Source organism: Chanodichthys erythropterus, chromosome 9 (assembly GCF_024489055.1).
Source record: "Chanodichthys erythropterus isolate Z2021 chromosome 9, ASM2448905v1, whole genome shotgun sequence".
In the NCBI taxonomy this organism is placed as follows: Eukaryota; Metazoa; Chordata; class Actinopteri; order Cypriniformes; family Xenocyprididae; genus Chanodichthys; species Chanodichthys erythropterus.
Genome location: NC_090229.1, coordinates 17,039,327 through 17,057,816, shown reverse-complemented (window position 1 = coordinate 17,057,816; position 18,490 = coordinate 17,039,327). Strand labels below are relative to the sequence as shown.

Below are 18,490 nucleotides of genomic sequence, written 5' to 3'. Positions count from 1 at the left end.
CTGGAAAATCCCTTATAATAAACATTGTTAAATGTTAATGCAGACGAATTCAATTTAGCCATTGTTATTAGTTAACAAATAAGTTTAGTTTAAAGGGTTATTTCACCCAAAAATGAAAATTCTGTCATTTATTACTCACCCTCATGCCGTTCCACACCTGTAAAACCTTTTCTCATCTTCAGAACACAAATCAAGATATTTTAGTTGATATCCGATGGCTCCGTGAGGCCTCCATAGCCAGCAATGTTTTTTTTTTTTTTTTGACGCACCAAAAATATTCTCATCGCTTTATAATATTAATATTGAACCACTGTACTCACATGAACTGATTTAAATATGTTTTTAGTACCTTTATGGATCTTGAGAGAGGAAGTGACATACTGAGCCATCGGCTTTCAACTAAAATATCTTAATTTGTGTTTCGAAGATTAACAAAGGTCTTACGAGTGTGGAACGGCATGATGGTGAGTAATAAATGACAGAATTTTAATTTTTGGATGAACTAACCCTTTAATGTATTATTAATAATGATCTTGTGAGTACCAAACTGCTCCTATAGATGGGGCCATTAGACAGGAATCTAAAACAGATGGACTTAAAGATATAAATGCATCAAGGAGATTTAGCTGTCCATGTAGCATACAACGAAACAGCAGTGATATAGTCTAGACAGAATAGATCAATCACAAAGTTGTTCATTTATGATCTTATCTTCTGTTTTTGCTCTCAAATCTCACCTCAAACTTGGATAATGCAAAGCATTTGAAGACCCTAAAGTTTCTGTTCGTTTTATATGGTGTCGAGACACTTCCAGTTGTATCAATTCCAACAAAGTTCTTGCTTGTTTCTTGGGATGGGATTTAAACATGGTGTTTAATGGAGCCAAGAGTGCTATACACTTACTGGTTACATAAATCAAATTTCACTTGGCCCTGCTCCTATGTAGATATTTTAGTGCCTAGAACACAAAATGAGATTGCACAATGCTTAAAAAATGCTTGCGCAATTTGCAGCTCTAAAAAAACATATGCTTATGGGAAAGAAGAAAAAAAAACTGTGCACATTCTTCTGCACTCTGAGAGAAAAACGTTGTGAAAAGTAGCACTTCTGCTTTCCCCAAAATAATCAGATTAATTGCAATCATTAAAGTATAAAACTTTTATTACAGTGGGAAAAAATGTCTTTCTGGTCCAAGTATAAAGGTAAGTTTTGACAAATGACTGAATTTGTTTTTTAATTATCTTTGACATTTGCTATTTACCCTATAATAATTATAAATGTAGCCTAAATGTTTTTTTTTTTTGTTTTGTTTTTTTTTTGGAGGTCTGCGGAGGTCTCGTTGAGAAATTCTTTTTGACCGACCACCTCCTTCCACCAACCCCGAAAAAAAACACGACACGGATCGGAAGTAGGCTATACTTTACATTCAAAATTTGAATTTTGACTTCATTTCTGTATTATGCAGCTTTTAGCCAAATATTGTTATATGCATGCGGGTGAGTTAGTAGGACACATTTGAAGAAATTAGTACAGAGACGCGTTTCGACCGTATACGTGACTTTACACAACAGCTGAAATGAAGAAATGTTGGAACTGAACTATTTTGTTCTTTTACAAACCAGCAGGTAAACGCTGATGAATCTGCAAAATCATATTTAAATAAGGGAAGCTGATTAAGCAGTTTCACAATGAATAATTCCTGTTTTCGTTAACAGCTGTCTAAGATTTTTGAAAGTCACTATTGAGGCAGGGCGAAACAAACCACTCGCTGTTGCAGCCTCTTGAACTGCTGCCACAAGAAAGGGAAGCGTGTGAGGTAAGTGGTTAAAAATTAAATTGGTTAAAATAGTGAATTTATCATATATGAACTTAATATTTGAACCTTTAATGATTTGTTTGATGCACTATTGATCAAAAACCCAGACCCACATTTGTTTGCAGTTTCTTCAGTCACATTATTGCAGTATTTTATTCACAGGCTTTATTGAATCTAACTTACTTTCCACGTTCAGAATCCAAAATTTCCATCACACTGAGCCAGCTATGAATCTGATCTTGTGGGGGATTGTGCTGCTCGGGATTTATGTCCATCAATCAGGTTGGAAGACAATATAAAAATATTTAATCATATATAAATGAATGTTAAGAAGTAATATAGCTAGCTGACTGGCCTTTTTCTCAAATACTTTTTGTACTTTGTGACTATAACTGTTTTTGTGAATCATAATATCTGAAACATAATATAATACATCCGGTCCATCTGTGCCGTAACAGATACCAGACAATATGTGTAATAAGTATTTAATTCATTCATTAATTTGGAGTCTTTATGAAGTTTCACAGAAGGTGCAGTGTTATTCAGCATTTTCCCTTTCCACTGGGAAATGTGATGATCTGTTGGGTGAGGCTGAAAAAACAGACTGTTGCATGAACCCCAACTACGGCTACATGAATGCAGATGGAAAGTGTAGGTCCTGTGGGTAAGTTTCACTTATGTGATGCTTATAATGTTCATATTCAAAACCCTATTATGATAAATGCCACATTGAAATTTATTTTTGTCTAATGAAGTGAAAAACTGATGATGGGAAAACTATTTCCTATTTGTTATTTTATATTTTGTTAAACAAATATAAAAGATGACATAAAATGAAATTTCACCCTATTAATTTTGTAAATGCATGTAGATGTTAATGATTCATCCATGTTTATTATTCATTTATGTTTTTAATTTTTTTTATGTTTAATCATAATGGCATAACTCAATCGTCAAGTGAATATTGAATGGAATATGAGACTTCAATCATTTAGTTCACTTAATCAACAATCGTTGCATAGAACCAAGTCTTTTTAATAATCCATTACACTTGAATGTACATCACAATACGGAAGACAAGATCTGTCGCTACTTCTATTTCAATGCAACTTAAAATAATGAAGTGTTAATATTCCTTTTTTAGGAAACCTTTTTAAATTGTAATGCACTTTTTACGGTAAAAAATATATTGGAGACTTTCACCATTTCACCTTTTCAATAACACTGCTTAAAGTCAGCATGAAACAGAAGTTGCGATAGACTTTTATTCACTATTGGGACTAATATATTAAATTGAAATGGCTTATCAAACAAGAAAAAATGTAGGGTGGGACTTAGATTTGTCCATCGGAAATTGATTGGATCATGTGAGTGACAGGTTGTCCCGCCCTTGTGCCAGTAAACGTCATCAGAGAAGAAAAGAGAAGATATTGTGATTAAAGATTACTAGGGCACCTGTAGTAAAAAAGAATGATGTGCACAGATAAATAATTTATAATAAATACTTTAATCTAACTCTTCAAGCTACTGAATTAGCTGAACTGAAACAAATGAGATCAAATGATGCACATATCCTTTAGAAAAATCTTGTCTGTTGACCTCCAGGCCGGCAGCATGGACTGAGTGGTCTTCCTGGGGCGAGTGCTCTGTGAGTTGTACAAAGGGAGTAACGCAAAGGCGACGGTCTTGTTATGGAATTGGTACTTGCTTAGACAGTGCGAACCTAACAACTATTCAAACTAAACCATGCGAGAAAAAAGATTGCTGCCCAGGTAAAAAGAACATTAAGTAATTGTTACATTTAGACATAAAGGATTCTATGATCTTTCTCATATTTCCTTAAATTTGTGTACTCCAGTGGAAGGTGGTTGGTCAGCGTGGGGAGGATGGCAGCCCTGTTCAGTCACGTGTGAGAACGGAAAAAAAAAAAGGCAAAGGACCTGCACTAACCCAGTTCCAAAATGTGGGGGCTCCTGTAGGGGTGAACAGGAAGAAATTGCCTCTTGCACCACTGAAGTAATCTGTCCGAGTAAGTATAGTTTTCTTTTTTTGCTTACTTAAGATACTGAAAATTAAAACCATGCTCTCATTTGATGTCAAGCTCATGGTGGGTGGTCCAGTTGGGGAAGCTGGGGTCCCTGTCAGTCTACTTGTATTGATGAAGGACATAACACTCAGAAAGAACTTCGTAAAAGGACTTGCACCAACCCCACTCCATCCACGGCTCCACCTGGCAGATACTGCGTGGGCTCTGACACAGACACCCGCCCTTGCAGCGGACTACCTTTCTGTCCAAGTAATATACTTTTTTTTTCTTCTACAAAACTGCCAGAAATACGAGAATTGTAGAAACCAGCGCTTTATATCTCTACTTCACAGTTGATGGAAACTGGGGCGCTTGGTCAGGTTCAACACCCTGCTCTGTGACGTGTGGATTGGGCCGGCAGACACAAAGACGGGTGTGTGATTCTCCTAGTCCCAAACATGGTGGCAGAGAGTGTATAGGTGAAGGGCAAAAAACTGGTGTCTGCTCCACTGATATAAACTGTCCAAGTAAGTAGTTTGATACAGTGAAGGATTTATCTAAATGAACATGAAAACAAACAAAAAAACGTATGTATGATGATAATACAGGCATACAAATTGATTGCTTAAAGGGATAGTTCACCCAAAAATTAAAATTCTGTCATCTATTACGCACTCTTATGTCATTCCAAACCCATAAGACTATTGTTTATCTTTGGAATATAAACGAAGATATTTTTAATAAAATCTGAGAGATTTCTGTCACTCCATTCAAAGTTTATTCACCCAAAACTCTGATGGTTTAAAATATAAAAAATCGTAAAATAAATTCATATGAATCAAGCGGTTTAATCCAAGTCTTCTGAAGAGACACGATCACTTTATATGATGAACATATATAATTTAGCCTTTTATTCACATACAAGCATTGATCAGCGTTGATCAGCAATGTTTACAGTTGTGCTGTCAAATTGATTATTCACGATTAATCACATCTAACATAAAAGTTTGTGTTTACATAATATATGAGTGTGTTTACATATAATATATTGTTTACATATATATATGTATTATTATATATATTATATATGTGTGTGTGTGTGTGTGTGGGTATACACACACGTAAACACAAACTTTTATGTTAGATGCAATTAATCGATTTGACAGCACTACTTTACAGCATTCAGTTTTGGTAAACGGAAGCGCAAGCATGCTTGCGTGATGTGCAAGAACCAATGAGGTTCATTCTCGTGTGTTCCGCCAACATGTTTAAACAATCAGGTTTGTTCTCACTCATCAAGCAAGTATGGTTGAGATTCTGTTTATATATTGAATGTTCATGTGAATAAAAGCCCAAATGAAATCAAATCAATTAATCATATAAAGTGATCATGTCTCTTCAGGAAAACTTATATCATTTGATTCATATGGATTTATTTTACAAACTCTGTATGAATGCTTTGAAGCATTTGTGTTTTGAAGAAGTAGTATGGAACTATCCCTTTAACTTAGTAACGTTTTTCTCTCTTTCTTTCTATCAGTACATGGGATGTGGTCTGAATGGAGTGTGTGGGGTCCATGTAAAAAACCTTCCGCAAAAATCAAATGTAGAGGCAGGGAAGGAAACCGAAGGAGAGAGAGAGAGTGTGTTGGTAGAAAACACGATGGAAACTTCTGTACTGGAGATATTGTTGAACACGGCAGCTGCTATGAAATTCAGGACTGTGAAAGTGAGTGCAAAGAAAAATCTTAGCTGTGTCTGAAATTGCATACTCTCTAGGTACTACATTTGGTTTGAAACTTACTTCACGACCCTTAAAAAGTATGTTCTGTATGGTATGAATTGAAATTCAGATGAAGTACATTCGCCATGTTGTCACTGTCGCATGACCTACTGGCTTCAGTTGCGACACTTCGCTGCCGTTCACAATTCCTCTGCTGTGGCCTTATGGGATAGTAAAGTGTCCATTGGATGCGCAGAATCTTAGCAGAAGTAGTAGATCGTCCAGGTACTTTTCACCTACTGTTTTATGAATACTATGAATTCGGATATACGTACAGTTTTTTTGGATATTCTGTATGGAGGTAGGCATATTCGGACACAGCGCATGTTTTTCAGTTTTAAGCTACATAAATGCAAAGCATGCTCATTTTTATTGTTTAGCATCAAAATGTGTAACATTTTTCAAATTGAGTGCTTAATATTAGTACATCTCAAACAAATTGTATATTCACTACATTATGAATGATGATATTAGATGATGGTTTCTTCTAGTTTCAGACAAAATTAGGATTTTCCAAAACCTCACAGGTGGAAGGTCAGTTTTCCAAACAAATAACACTCTCTTACTATGTTCAGTGAACGGTGTCTTGTCAGAGTGGAGTGAGTGGACTTATTGCAAACCTCCCTGTGGGCAAGGCTCTGCACAAACAAGAGAAAGAAAGTGTGTTCCTGACATCTCCGAATACCGGTAGGTATTGAAAGAAAATTGTGTTTATAATAATAAGTTATATATGGGTGCAATTCTATTACATGCATACCGTAGGTTGTGCATTGTTTCAGTGGTTTTCTTTTATCTCTTATAGTTCCAAAGACCGCAGTATGTTCTCAGGGGAGCCAATTGTGAACTGTAAAGATTTGAAAACTGAAACCGATAGAAGACCATGTGAAAATGTCCCTGCGTGCAAGGATGAGGTTGTAATATTATGCTCAGAGCATATGTATATTAATTTTAGCTAATTAAAGGGAATGCATTTTAATTTTAACAACATGTTCTCGCTGTTATCAGGATGATTGAGCGCAGAGTCCAGAGTAGCTGTTGAAGACAAGAGGACCAGTCACTGTACTCACCAGCAGTTAGAAGAACCTCAACATGCCAAGCTGTTCTCTTATGAAGCATGCTATCAACAGAAAAATACTTGCTTTGTTAGCTTTTGTTATATGGATTGGATTGATTGCTGATTAATTCACACTCCGTAAACTCTGCTTTGCTGCCACAATAAAGTATTAAAGTAATGCAAGATCATGTAGTGTATGTGATAAATTGGTCGATTGCTGATTAATGCACAATTCTGTAAAATCTGCTTTGCTGCCACAATAAAATATTAAAGTAATGCAATTTCATGTAGTGTATGTAATACAATGCTTGACGTTATCCCTTCAATCAGTCGAATAAAGAAAAGATGCGAGCCAGCCAGGAGTCGAACCTAGAATCTTCTGATCCGTAGTCAGACGCGTTATCCATTGCGCCACTGGCCCGACGTCTACTTAAAAACCACGTGACTCTATGTACTATCCATTTCGAAGGCTGCTGCGACCTCCTGTGGTCGCATGTACTATCTCATTTCGAAGGCTGCTGCGACCTCCTGTGGTCGCATTTGTCGGCCGTAAACATTATTGAGGCTGCCTTATTTCAGAAAAGTAACCATTACCTTTCAAAGAGAGACAATAATTTAAGCTCGAGGAATAACAGTGAAGTTTATTACGGTTACTTTTCTGAAATGAAAAATCCGCGACGACGTATGCGGCAGACAAACACGACCACAGGAGGGCGCAGCAGCCTTTGAAATGAGAGATACTCCGTAGAGTCACGTGGTCATAGCCTTAGAAATTGTATGGTTATTAAGAAAAAAGTCATTACAAGGGTTTCAGAAAGCATGCAAGTGTGTAAACGACAAGCCGTTGCTTCTGGTGTTGTTTTATCCCGTTTAAAATAATTGGGTAGATCGTAATTTAATTAAAATGGTTGGCAGAGTTGTCGGTCTTAGAGAGTTTTACTCTTGTTGTAGTACATCGCTATTTTGTATACAACCACATGTATATATCTATTTTTAAAAAAAGCTTCACAAAACACAATTCCTCATCCGCCGAAATAGCTCAGTTGGGAGAGCGTTAGACTGAAGATCTAAAGGTCCCTGGTTCGATCCCGGGTTTCGGCATTTTGATCCAAATAGTTTTAGAGGCCAAGAGCCATATCAAAAGACCCATAAGAAAAAAATCCTGTCTTAAGCACAGAAATCATCTGTACGATAGAGAGTACAAACATCTTGTAAATTTTAAGTTTCTTTCATTTAAAATGAACAAAATGGATGGAGAGAACAGACTACACTTGTTCTTTAGGAAAGAATCAGGCCAAGAGAAAACCCATTGTTAAAATGACAGTGGTGGCTTAGATTTTTTATATAACTTAAAAATATGCCAGAACTTAAATTACCCAATTACTTGAACTAATTAACATGTACATACGTCATATACGTCGTATTATAAACCACGCCCTAAAATCAGACTATATACGTTTCCGTAGTGTAGTGGTTATCACGTTCGCCTCACACGCGAAAGGTCCCCGGTTCGAAACCGGGCGGAAACAACTGTTTTTTTTCCCCCTTACCTAAAACAAAACATAATATCCATTTCTCAACTAGTACTGAAGGAATGTTACTGTAGAAATGTTAGAATGTTAGAAAAAACTGAAACACTGTTGAACATGAAAAACGAAATCAAAATTACATAATAGCTATGTGCTAGTAAATTTGCGTATATATTTGAGTTAAAAGCTACATTAAATCAATTGAAATCAACCAGTTATTACATCAAACCAATAATGCTTCCAAGATTTACCATTTTCCTGGCTGTTTCAAAGAAATCATAGATCAGTGCTTCTCAAACCCTATCCTACAGACCCTCCACCACTGCATAGTACTATCAAACATACCTGATTAAACTCATCAGCTCATTTACTGCAAGACCCGAAACGGCTGGGTCCAATAAGGAAGACGTCCAAAATGTGCAGTGGTGGGGGTCTCCATGGCAGGATAAAGAAGCACTGAAATAGATAACATGTCACTAAAAAGCATTATAGCAAACGCCACAATAATTAACTCATTAATAACTAAATAAAACTATTCTACTCTAAGTGACTAAACAGCTACCTCGCGTCTACCAAAATAAGGCACTATGGCATATCCACTTAAGCAATTTAGCCTGGAAAGCTGTAAGCTTTTGGTAATCATTGGTGAAAAATCCACTTTAAACTATGTTGTGGAGCATGGTAGCTAATCATTAGCTGGTTTACCAGCTAATGTTGCTGGCCCAAGACAATCTACCAGCTTGGACCAGCTAGAAACCAGTTACCATGTTCCAAAATTGAGATATAATTTCCATCCAGGGTCTGGGAAAGTGTTTATGGTTTCTTTGTGTAATTGTTTAAAAAGAATGATCATTGATCAATCAATATTCAGTGAATTTATTGTACAAATTGGAGTATTGCAAGCATTCAGTCTAGCAAGTCTCTCCACAGGTATGAGTAAAATACTATGATATAGAACCAAATCAAAATCAGAAAAACTTACATACATGTTGTATACACATAATGCTGATGAACAGGACTCTTTAACTGTTCTACTTTCCAGGAAAATCCTTTTTAGTCCATGTGCAGGTTTATTTTAGCACTTAGAAAAAAAGCGAAAAGAACACTTGGTATTAAGACATAAAGAATGAGTCTACAAGGTCTCCAATGAAAATCATTCTGCTAAAGGCATTAAAACACTTTTGTAATACTTTGTGATTTTTTAACAGCAGGGATCCTTGATTGTTGCCTCTTGATGACAAAGTTGTTATGGCAACAAATGAACAGACAAACCTTTGGTGGAAGATGGATGAAAGCAATGAAATTATATTTACACAGAAAATAGAGAGAGAGACAAAAATGGCTAATTCAGTGAAATGAGGCACTTCTCCAAAGGCAAGGATAAGTGTCACCAAATTACCAGCCATTCTCCATGTTGATCTTAGTAGGAGTGGTGCTTTACCGAAACATACACTTAATGTAGAACTACAGCAAATAGCTGTTGTACACTAGAGAAGAGGAGAGCTCCATTAGTAGTTCAGAGATTAATCCAAGATTGGGGCTGAATGTTACCTATTGTACAACTGAAGGTTTCACATTGGTGGGATACTGGATAATGCGTCAGCACCTTCATCTCCACTCAAATGTTTTGTACAAACAAAAGTCAAGGCTTAAGGTTCTCATAAAGTACAACTGACATATATCAGCATACCAAATACATCTTTGCTGCTGGCAATGTCAAACAAACTCATTCATGAATTTCCAAGGGTGTCTCAAAAGCTTTACTTAGTAAACATTCTCCTCCCTACAACAACACAGCCACAATAACCTTAGAAGAAGCTGATTCAACCCTTTTCATCCAAAATAAAGATTGCACACAGAGAAATAAATAACAGTAAAATCTTGTTGCTTTGTCTCAGGTAAGTGAGGCTACTATAACAGGGGTTTTAGGTGCCCATAATGTGCCTTTTGAAAGTGTTATTTACAAAGTGAAAGGAGACAAAAACTGGCCTGCCCTTTCAAAGGACAATCAATAAAGTGCAATAAAAAAATAAGATACAGTACAATGAAAGGGGCTTCACTTGGAAGGTCGGATAAGGCAAAAAAAGAAAGAAAGTCACTAAGCTTTGGTTGTTAACAAAACAAGTTCCATTAAGCACATGTAAAGCACAAAGGTAAGTTGTGACTCGGCATGGTACAGAAAAACTTGCGGTCCGGAGGTGGTTTCTGGAGATGATCTTCTACTGCACAGAATCAAGAAGCGGATGGAGAGAGGGCAATGGGAGTTGTCGGAGAGGGAATGGTATTGGCCAGATTATAGGTTGAATTCGGGAAGGTACCCTGAGAGGGCTGTACATTGAGGAAAGGGGGCCTAGTGTTGGGTGTTTGGGGGGATGTCTCCGCTGTGGCTGGGGAGTCCAAGCTGACTTCATCCCCTTCCTCAGAGTCCCATACTTCACTCTGCAGGTAGTCTGCGAAGAGGGCTTTAGCTCGCTGCAGAATACGCCCGAGGTTGTGGCGACGGACCAGGCGGTCAAAGTGCATGGCCAGCTCATTGTAGTCTAGGCTGTTTTTGACAATGTGGTCTCGGTGTTCTAGTAGGATAGAAAGACAAAGGAAAAGCATGAAGGGATTCCCTTTCCCGAACTCTTGCGGAGGGGGAAGCGAGCAGGGTTTAATTCCGCCTCCTTCTGGTTTGTTTGTGTTTGGAGAGGTTAAGCCAGACCCAGTGGGTCTGCATGGCGAGGGGAGATTGCTGGAGAATGCTTTGGGCAAAGACGGGGACTTGCCGAAAGATAAAACTGGCGAAGAGAGAAGTGACCGATTGTAACTCTGTGATGGAGACGCCAGTAAAGATTTCCCTGCGACCACTGATGGGGACTGAGACCCGGTTCCGTTTATTACAACTTGTGAGGACATGAACCCCCCAGAAGGTTTATCTGGAGACATGGCTTTGTCTCCACTAGAGGAAGAGGATGTGCATTTTGACAGGGCATCAGGAGATGCCGTTCTCCAACTAGTGGCAGAATTAGATGCTTCCAGTGACTGATTGGAGCTACTTTTCCAGTTTGGTAGACAGGAAGGAAGAGATGATTCTGGGGAAGCTGCCTGACCATTGGGAGAGTCTCTCTGTCCTGGAGATGATGGTGTATGATTACCAATAAGAGGTTCCTGCTCTCCAGGGTCATCCTCACTTTCCTCTGTGGACTGGCGGGCCGAGAATGGCAACGTAGAGTGTGCAGACTGAAACTGTACTGGAGATAACGTAGGATCGGAGCAATCATTCTCATTAATCTCAAAGCTGTCCTCGTTACGGCCACTATAGTACTTGAATTCCCCAAAACTGGCCTGTTTTTCAAATGAGGGAGCCGGAGCCGGAGTCGTGACATCATTCTTGACCATGTCATCTACACCGTACTCTCCTTCGCCTTCCTTCCGAGGCCCCTTCTCCTCGTCTACGACCAGGGAACGTCCCCCATCTGCCTCCTCTCGAGATGGTCTTAGCATGTGACGTTTCCTCTGCCTTTCTGTCAGCTTCTCTTCCATCTCCTCCATGTCCACATTCTGATGGACATTCTGAGAGCCGTTGGGCTGATCTGCCTCAAGTGCTGGCCCCAGAAGTTCCACCTCTGTCTCAGGTGGATCAGGTGGCAAGGAGCTCCAGGTGACCTCCAGCATTCGCAGGGCATCATCAAAAGCGAATTCACGCTTTAGCTCCAAAAGCAGCCAGCGGTAACAGAAAAACAGATCGTCAGCACCTTTCGAGACTAGGTAGGCATAAAACTCAGGGTCTGAATACTGCAGAAGCAACTTAAGATGCTGGAACTTAATGGACATGAGTTGTCCGTCAGGGCGGAAGTTGCCCTCGAGACGTTTCATAATGCCACAGAAGCAAATAAAGGCGTGAGCTTCGTTGTCCATGACGGCGAGGATTGGTGAGGCAATGTCGCTCATGCCTTGGCAATAAGACACCTGTGAAAGCAAATGAGGACAGTTTATATTCCAAAGAAATAAAGGCACATCCTAGTGTCATCAAAGAGTAGAATTGCATGTTTACCTGTGGGTGTGTAATAGCAAAGGTGGTTAGGAGGTCGGTCAAGGCGGTGAGATGTGGGCTGTCCTCTGAGCCCGCATAATAAGGATGTGCTCGGTCTGTTCGAAGAACATCTTTCAGAACATTTCCCCGAATGAACTCCAGATCCTCTGAGCTGACCCGTGCCGTCCATTCACTCTTCAGCTGGTCGTACTCTCTCGTCTTCCTCTTCATGTAGTCCATTCTCTCCTGCCCTGTCAGACCATCTGGGTACACATTAAGGAGGTATCGCCAAACAACCTGTCTCAAAAATACAGAGATGGATGAGTAAAAGTCAGCTAAAAATGCAAAGAGGACTGCTATGGAACTTGGACATGAGTTTTCCGTCAGGGCGGAAATTGCCCTCAAGATATTTATACACACACACAAATGCATGTATGATATAAAATATATGAAAAATATTTTTTTCTAGCTCTAAATACACATTATGGAGTTTTTGAATAAGTTAAAAAAATTAATAAAAGTAACTTCATTAACTAAATTTGTATTCAAAGTAAAGGGTTAGATTACGGTTTAGATTACTAGATTAGTTAAATAATGGCAAAGCAGTGTGGTTACCTTGCGTAAGGATGGCTCAACCCCACCGTGATATATACGAAGTCTAAGATCTTCTGGCCTGGTCAGTTGACCTTGGCTGTTCAGATAACTGTGGAATTCAGCATCATTTAAGGGAGGCTTGAATGGTTTCACCTCCTCCCCATAGGACCAACTCAAGGCCTGCTGCACACGCGATAAAGTGCGACCCACCTGAATGTAGAGGTAGGTACAAAGTGAGAAATAGATAAAAAAAAAAAATGTTCATAATTTATATAGATTTCTAGCTAAATCTATGATATTTGATGAAAAGAAACATTCCTACACATAAAATATCTGGAATAAGATTAATTACTTATTTGTGGCCATGTGCACACTGCAGCTAAATGTCAATCCACCTTTTAGTGCTTAAAGGCATGTTCACACCAAGAACGATAACGAGAACTGAAAATCATTCTAAATATAAATGAATAGCAGAGTCCACAACACAACTATAATGATAACGGCAGTCACGGCACAAAGAAACGATATCATTGGAATCACTTTTACCATAATTTTTTTCCAGCTGATGAATGATGAAAACATTGAGAGCAAATCAGAATCCATCCTGCTTTAAAAAGCTTTTTAGCTTTTCGATGACAAAACTGCAGTGCCCCTAATATAAACAGAATGATATAGTGCGTTGGTGTGGACGCTAATATAGTTATCTTTACAGTTATTGTTTTTGGTGTGAATGGACCGTAATCTTGTTCTGTACACACTGAGATCAGTAATTTACGGGAAAGATAACAAAATTGAAAAACTGAATTTACTCCTGAAAAATTCAGGTAAGTGACAACCGCATTTACAAATTTCTAAAATGGCTACAGATAGTTCAGCCTGTAATAGAGCAAATAATCATCTTGATCATGTACTCATATGAAGAGATTTCTTTTATTTGTTTTATTCATTTATTTATTTGATTTAGGATTTGTTTTAAAATTTCAATTCAGTTTTGTTATAAAGATATTTCCGTTTCACAAAGAAATATGCTGCATTTTGTCATAGAAATAATAAATACACTTTCTCATTTAAATCTCATTTTGATAAAAAAATAAAAATAAAAATCATGAGAAAATTGTATCTTGAAATCAGTATTGTGAATCGTATCGTATCGAATCGTGAGTTGAGTGAATCGTTACATCCCTAATATTGAAACTTGCACCTGCCCCCTTTATTAACTCTATAAACTGGACAAGCAAGCAGGATATCGACAGGGGTTTGGTTAAAACCTAAGTGAGTCTTTGGTCAGTGTAATATTTGGTCAAAATTTGTGAACACCAAATGCCAGATCGATAATTTAGCAGCACAAAGCTGTTTCTAACAAGACCAAAAGAGCTTTCGCCTTCAAGAACTCCTTAAATATCTAATGTCTTCAATTGTTTGGGGCTAATTGCCATGAATTACAGTATAAATGCAGCAGACTGTGAACCTGACTGAACGCAGTAGACACTGGCTGGTAAAACAGCTGGCTGACAAGAGTGAAGAACATCATGAGTAACCTGGGACAGCAGCGACTGTGTGAAGGGAAGTGCAGCAGATGCCAATGACCTCTTCTCTCCCTGCAACTGATCTGAGCCAATCACATCCTTAGGGCTTATTATGTCCCAATCCTCCAAAACAGGACCTTGGGAAGAATATGAGAAAACAAATCATTAAAGAATTAAAAAAAAACAAAAAAAAACTGGATTAGTCTTAATTAAAGGTCAATGCAGAATCTTTGTGCCCAATAAAGACACAATGTAGACTCTACAAAATAACGTACTGGAAATATGTGCATCTTCTCAGGAATATACACAAAATACATTCAATTACAGAACAATCACTTGAATTTCCCCCTTAAAAATATTTTCTTATCTTTTTATATATCAGGAAATGCACTCAAAAATACATAGAGCTTCAGAATAATCATTTGAATTAAATGGAAATCATCCAAAAATAATTTACATATAGTCAATTTTTTAATTGATTGATTATTTATTTGTAGATAATAAATGGTTAATTCAGAGATCTCATAAGGGAGACAGAGCAACCACAAATTTTCAGGACCTACTGAGATTGACAGACATTTAATATTCTCCAAACAGGAGAATGTGCAATTCACTCACTGTCCTCTGATGGTTTGATGTCCATCTTTAGCTGGAGGAAAGGCTTTGCCGCACTAACAAAGGCGGCATCTAAATCCCAGTCAGACAACAGAGACACGTAGACCTCCACACCTCCGCGGTCACGGGACAGGTAGCTAATCCCAAAGTTGCGTTTCCTACAGGGATCCAAAGAAAATAAGACTGCATCTATGTTTGCTGGAATTAATTTATCTATCAATGCTATTAAATAATCATTAAAATTGGCTTATCAATACATCTTTTTAAATAGACCAAAAACAGAATTATAACAAAAATATTTATATTTTGCAATTTCACATTTCACACTCACCCATTCAGCTCAAAGGCTCGTATCAGGATATGCTGCAACACCTCTAATGAGGTTATTTGAGGATCAACAGCAAAGGAACGGAACTCCACCGGTAACACCCCTTCACACTTCTGCAAAAAGACAGAAAAACAGGAAGCTTGGAGTAAAAGTACAATTTTAGAAAGATGAAGAAAATGGGTTACATTCCCTATTTTAAATAACACAGTTTTGTTATTTATCTTAATTTTTAGGTCCTGAAAGACTAATCACTCTATCCTCTGAAATGCAAATCATCTGATCAGGTGACACATTATTTATTCAGGTGGATTTACTGCCTGTTGAGTTTCTGTCGATCCTGCAACTAACCGTGGGAAACTGACTCTGGCAGTACAGCTTACTTTGAACTTCACAAACATGAGCTAAAACCTTGAGCGCAGCACTACAAGGTCATCTGTCCCAAGCAGAACACACTGCAGCACATCTGTCAAGGTTCACACTGAACCTAATTTAATTTATTATTCAAAACTTTGTGACTTAGGTTGCCATTTGATACCACTGACTCTTGAGTAGTGGGACAGAACAGGATACAAAACTATTTATCTCATGGAATAAATTAAATTGTATCAAAATGCTCAGAAATATTCACTCATGTTTGCAGGTGCATCTCCAGCTTCTTCCATTTTCTCCCAAATGTGTTTTTCTTTGACTATCACTCAAAAGAGTGTTATTTTAGTATTATTTATATATTATTATAATATTTATTAATATTTTAATTATCTTTTATTTTTATATATTTTCAGTTTTCACTTTAGTGTTTGTTTTAGTAGTTTTTTATTTTGTTTTTTTATATTTTTAGTTTCAGTTTTAATATTTTAGTACTTAAAGGTGCTACAGAGGATCTTTTCGTCGACTGAGAAACCGAAGACTGTTAGTGAGTTTTTGAAATGAGCGCATGCGTAAGAACAACCCCCCTCCTTCACAGCTCATTTCGAGGGAACGCCTCCCAAAACTTGTGCACGAGTATTGGAACACGAGTGTTTACCACCGGCATTCACTGTGTCGTGTTCGTGGATTCATTATGTCGGACTCACCGCAGGTAACTCATAATCTGCAGTTGTTACTCCTGACAAAAACATTGCATGCGGCACCTGTGGAAAGTTACTGGAGTGCGCTCGTCTCTCACAAGGAACGTCACGGCAGTGATTGACAAGCCAGAGGGCCAATCGTTTACGCGATGATAGCGTAAACGATTGGCTGATGTTTTTATGGCCCTACCTCTAGCACAGATGATGTATATTAATATTATTCTTTTATCAGTTAGTAAAGACAGTTTCAAGTAATATTGCAAAAATGTATAAAACAAAACATCCTCTGTAGCACCTTTAAACATTTATTTCAGTAAGTTTTTTCAGCAACATTTCAATTTTTTTGTTTGTTTTCCATCTTTTCCATCTATTTTTCCTTTTATTTAAATTATCGAAAACAAAAAGCGTTAATAGGTTTAATTAACAATAACAACACTGACTCAAAAGGGATCAACACTGTCAAAAACAAAAGTAATGTGTCATAAATCTAAAATCTAGCATTCACTTCCATGAACAAATTAACTGAGGCTACATGGTGGTTTCAGACTGATTTGAAGCTCCATATATTAAACTGTCATCACCACATTCAGACAGAAAATCTTGAAAGTGCTGACACAATTACCATATTTAGCCTTTCATACTCATACATATTAAATACTGTATCATATTTTTGTCTGGTGCTGATAACTACTAACAGAACCAACTCAAAATATATATTAAAAAAAAAATTATATTTATTTACAAATTCTGGGAGGACTGACAGAAAATTATACAATTGACAATTACACATTTGAAAAAAAAGTGGAAGATAAAAAAATGGTAATGTTTTTTTTTTAATCCCATGTCTCAAGAATTTGTGACATGGAGGCAAGTGTAGCTCTTTGATTAACTACAAGTTCACTGTGATTAAAATTAAATTCACTGACCTAAATTCTTATGTCCAAAGAGAAGGCCTGAAGAAGAAACAGGCCTGCAAAACCCCTCTGTTTTGCAAGTAACCCAACATGTTAAGTGGCATTAAATCATTTATGGTGGTTCTCTAAGGCCTGCATCTGCATACATTGCGTTTCGTATTCCTTAAAAAAGACTGTACACCTGAGAAATGACTGAAAAACAAGCGAGAGAATACATGGCAGGTTGATCATGTGACACTCATTATTACTGTAACAGTATGACAACGACTGAATTGTATTTATGTGTACATGTTGAACATTTATGTGACACTTACAACAAATGATGACTATAAAATGTTAAATTGAATGATAAATAAATATATTTCTAAAAAAAATTATACATGGACTAAAACAAGTTTATTACACATCTTCTGTAAACGAATTATTATGATGCGGTCACGATGTGTAAACAACTGAGATGCCAGTGAAGTAAAGCGATGGACATGAAGACTATGGCTGATAAAAAGCTCTACGATAGACGCAGACATGCACCCAGACACTGTCTGCTGGCCTGGCTGGACTACGTGGAATGCTGAGTGTTGTCGTGTTTCCATCCCGCTGTGTGTGTGTGTGTGTGTGTGCGTGTGTGTGTGATTGGGGTTTCTACCTGCCGCTCGGTCCCCACAATTTCTCACCTTGACTTTGACACGAACTACCCCCCTCTCCTCCTCAGCCGACATGGTGGGTAGTCCGCTTTGGGGGTTTCCGTTCAGGGTTGCGTTATCGTCATCCAGAATAAAAACTAAAAGTAAAATAACAATAGATCCAGGTACCCGTTTCCCCTCTCTTACAGCTTCGACAGGTTCAATGAAAATTCCGTTAACAAGAGACGTCAAACAACCAGTATCCTGCTGGCAAGTTTCAAAATAAAAGACCCGGTACAAGACAACAAGAAGCTTTCGTGTATTAAAAAATAAAGTGTAACTGTATTTTAACGTATGAGTAAAACAGGGAATCAGTGTTTCGTCCACTTGGATCAATAATCATGACATAAGAGGACATTACGCTTGCTACTTTCATAGCGAAGGCTGTCTCCCTGAGATCGGACCAAACAACAGGATATGACGCCACATTTGCATTACATCATTGGATTCATGAGGGAAGGAATGATACACGTCAAAAAAAAATAAAAAATATTTAGAAGATTTATGTTTGGACAGACCAAAGATTACAATATTTAATGC

At 37.7% G+C, this 18,490-nt stretch overlaps 2 protein-coding genes and 3 non-coding genes across 10 annotated transcripts; 3 read left to right on the top strand and 2 right to left on the bottom strand.

The window, feature by feature from the left end:
• The first annotated feature begins 1,057 nt into the window (after positions 1-1,057).
• Positions 1,058-7,023, top strand: LOC137026376 (properdin-like). Of its 4 annotated transcripts, none has more exons than XM_067393696.1 (13): positions 1,058-1,202; positions 1,324-1,408; positions 1,716-1,816; positions 2,013-2,098; positions 2,336-2,480; positions 3,422-3,588; positions 3,675-3,845; positions 3,918-4,112; positions 4,196-4,369; positions 5,383-5,571; positions 6,201-6,312; positions 6,428-6,536; positions 6,631-7,023. In XM_067393696.1, exons 4-13 carry the CDS (start codon positions 2,044-2,046, stop codon positions 6,637-6,639), a joined length of 1,326 nt encoding a protein of 441 aa, XP_067249797.1. In that variant the 5' UTR covers positions 1,058-1,202; positions 1,324-1,408; positions 1,716-1,816; positions 2,013-2,043; the 3' UTR covers positions 6,640-7,023. The 4 variants fall into 4 exon arrangements, with proteins under 4 accessions (XP_067249797.1, XP_067249799.1, XP_067249796.1 ...); XM_067393698.1 differs by having other exon boundaries at positions 1,979-2,098; XM_067393695.1 differs by having other exon boundaries at positions 1,324-1,625.
• A 4-nt stretch (positions 7,024-7,027) lies between these two features.
• Positions 7,028-7,100, bottom strand: trnar-acg (transfer RNA arginine (anticodon ACG)). The gene has a single exon. It is a non-coding gene; the product is annotated as a tRNA-Arg (tRNA).
• A 607-nt stretch (positions 7,101-7,707) lies between these two features.
• Positions 7,708-7,780, top strand: trnaf-gaa (transfer RNA phenylalanine (anticodon GAA)). The gene has a single exon. It is a non-coding gene; the product is annotated as a tRNA-Phe (tRNA).
• A 355-nt stretch (positions 7,781-8,135) lies between these two features.
• trnav-cac (transfer RNA valine (anticodon CAC)) lies at positions 8,136-8,208 on the top strand. The gene has a single exon. It is a non-coding gene; the product is annotated as a tRNA-Val (tRNA).
• An 876-nt stretch (positions 8,209-9,084) lies between these two features.
• Positions 9,085-18,358, bottom strand: tbc1d25 (TBC1 domain family, member 25). Of its 3 annotated transcripts, none has more exons than XM_067394818.1 (8): positions 17,914-18,358; positions 17,280-17,459; positions 15,290-15,399; positions 14,962-15,116; positions 14,356-14,480; positions 12,839-13,027; positions 12,245-12,520; positions 9,085-12,159 (listed from the first exon to the last, which is right to left on the bottom strand). In XM_067394818.1, the coding sequence occupies exons 4-8, from the start codon at positions 14,984-14,986 to the stop codon at positions 10,441-10,443; spliced, it is 2,334 nt and encodes a 777-aa protein (XP_067250919.1). In that variant the 5' UTR covers positions 14,987-15,116; positions 15,290-15,399; positions 17,280-17,459; positions 17,914-18,358; the 3' UTR covers positions 9,085-10,440. The 3 variants fall into 3 exon arrangements, with proteins under 3 accessions (XP_067250919.1, XP_067250918.1, XP_067250917.1); XM_067394817.1 differs by having other exon boundaries at positions 17,942-18,358; XM_067394816.1 differs by lacking the exon at positions 17,280-17,459 and having other exon boundaries at positions 17,942-18,358.
• Between the last annotated feature and the right edge of the window lie 132 nt (positions 18,359-18,490).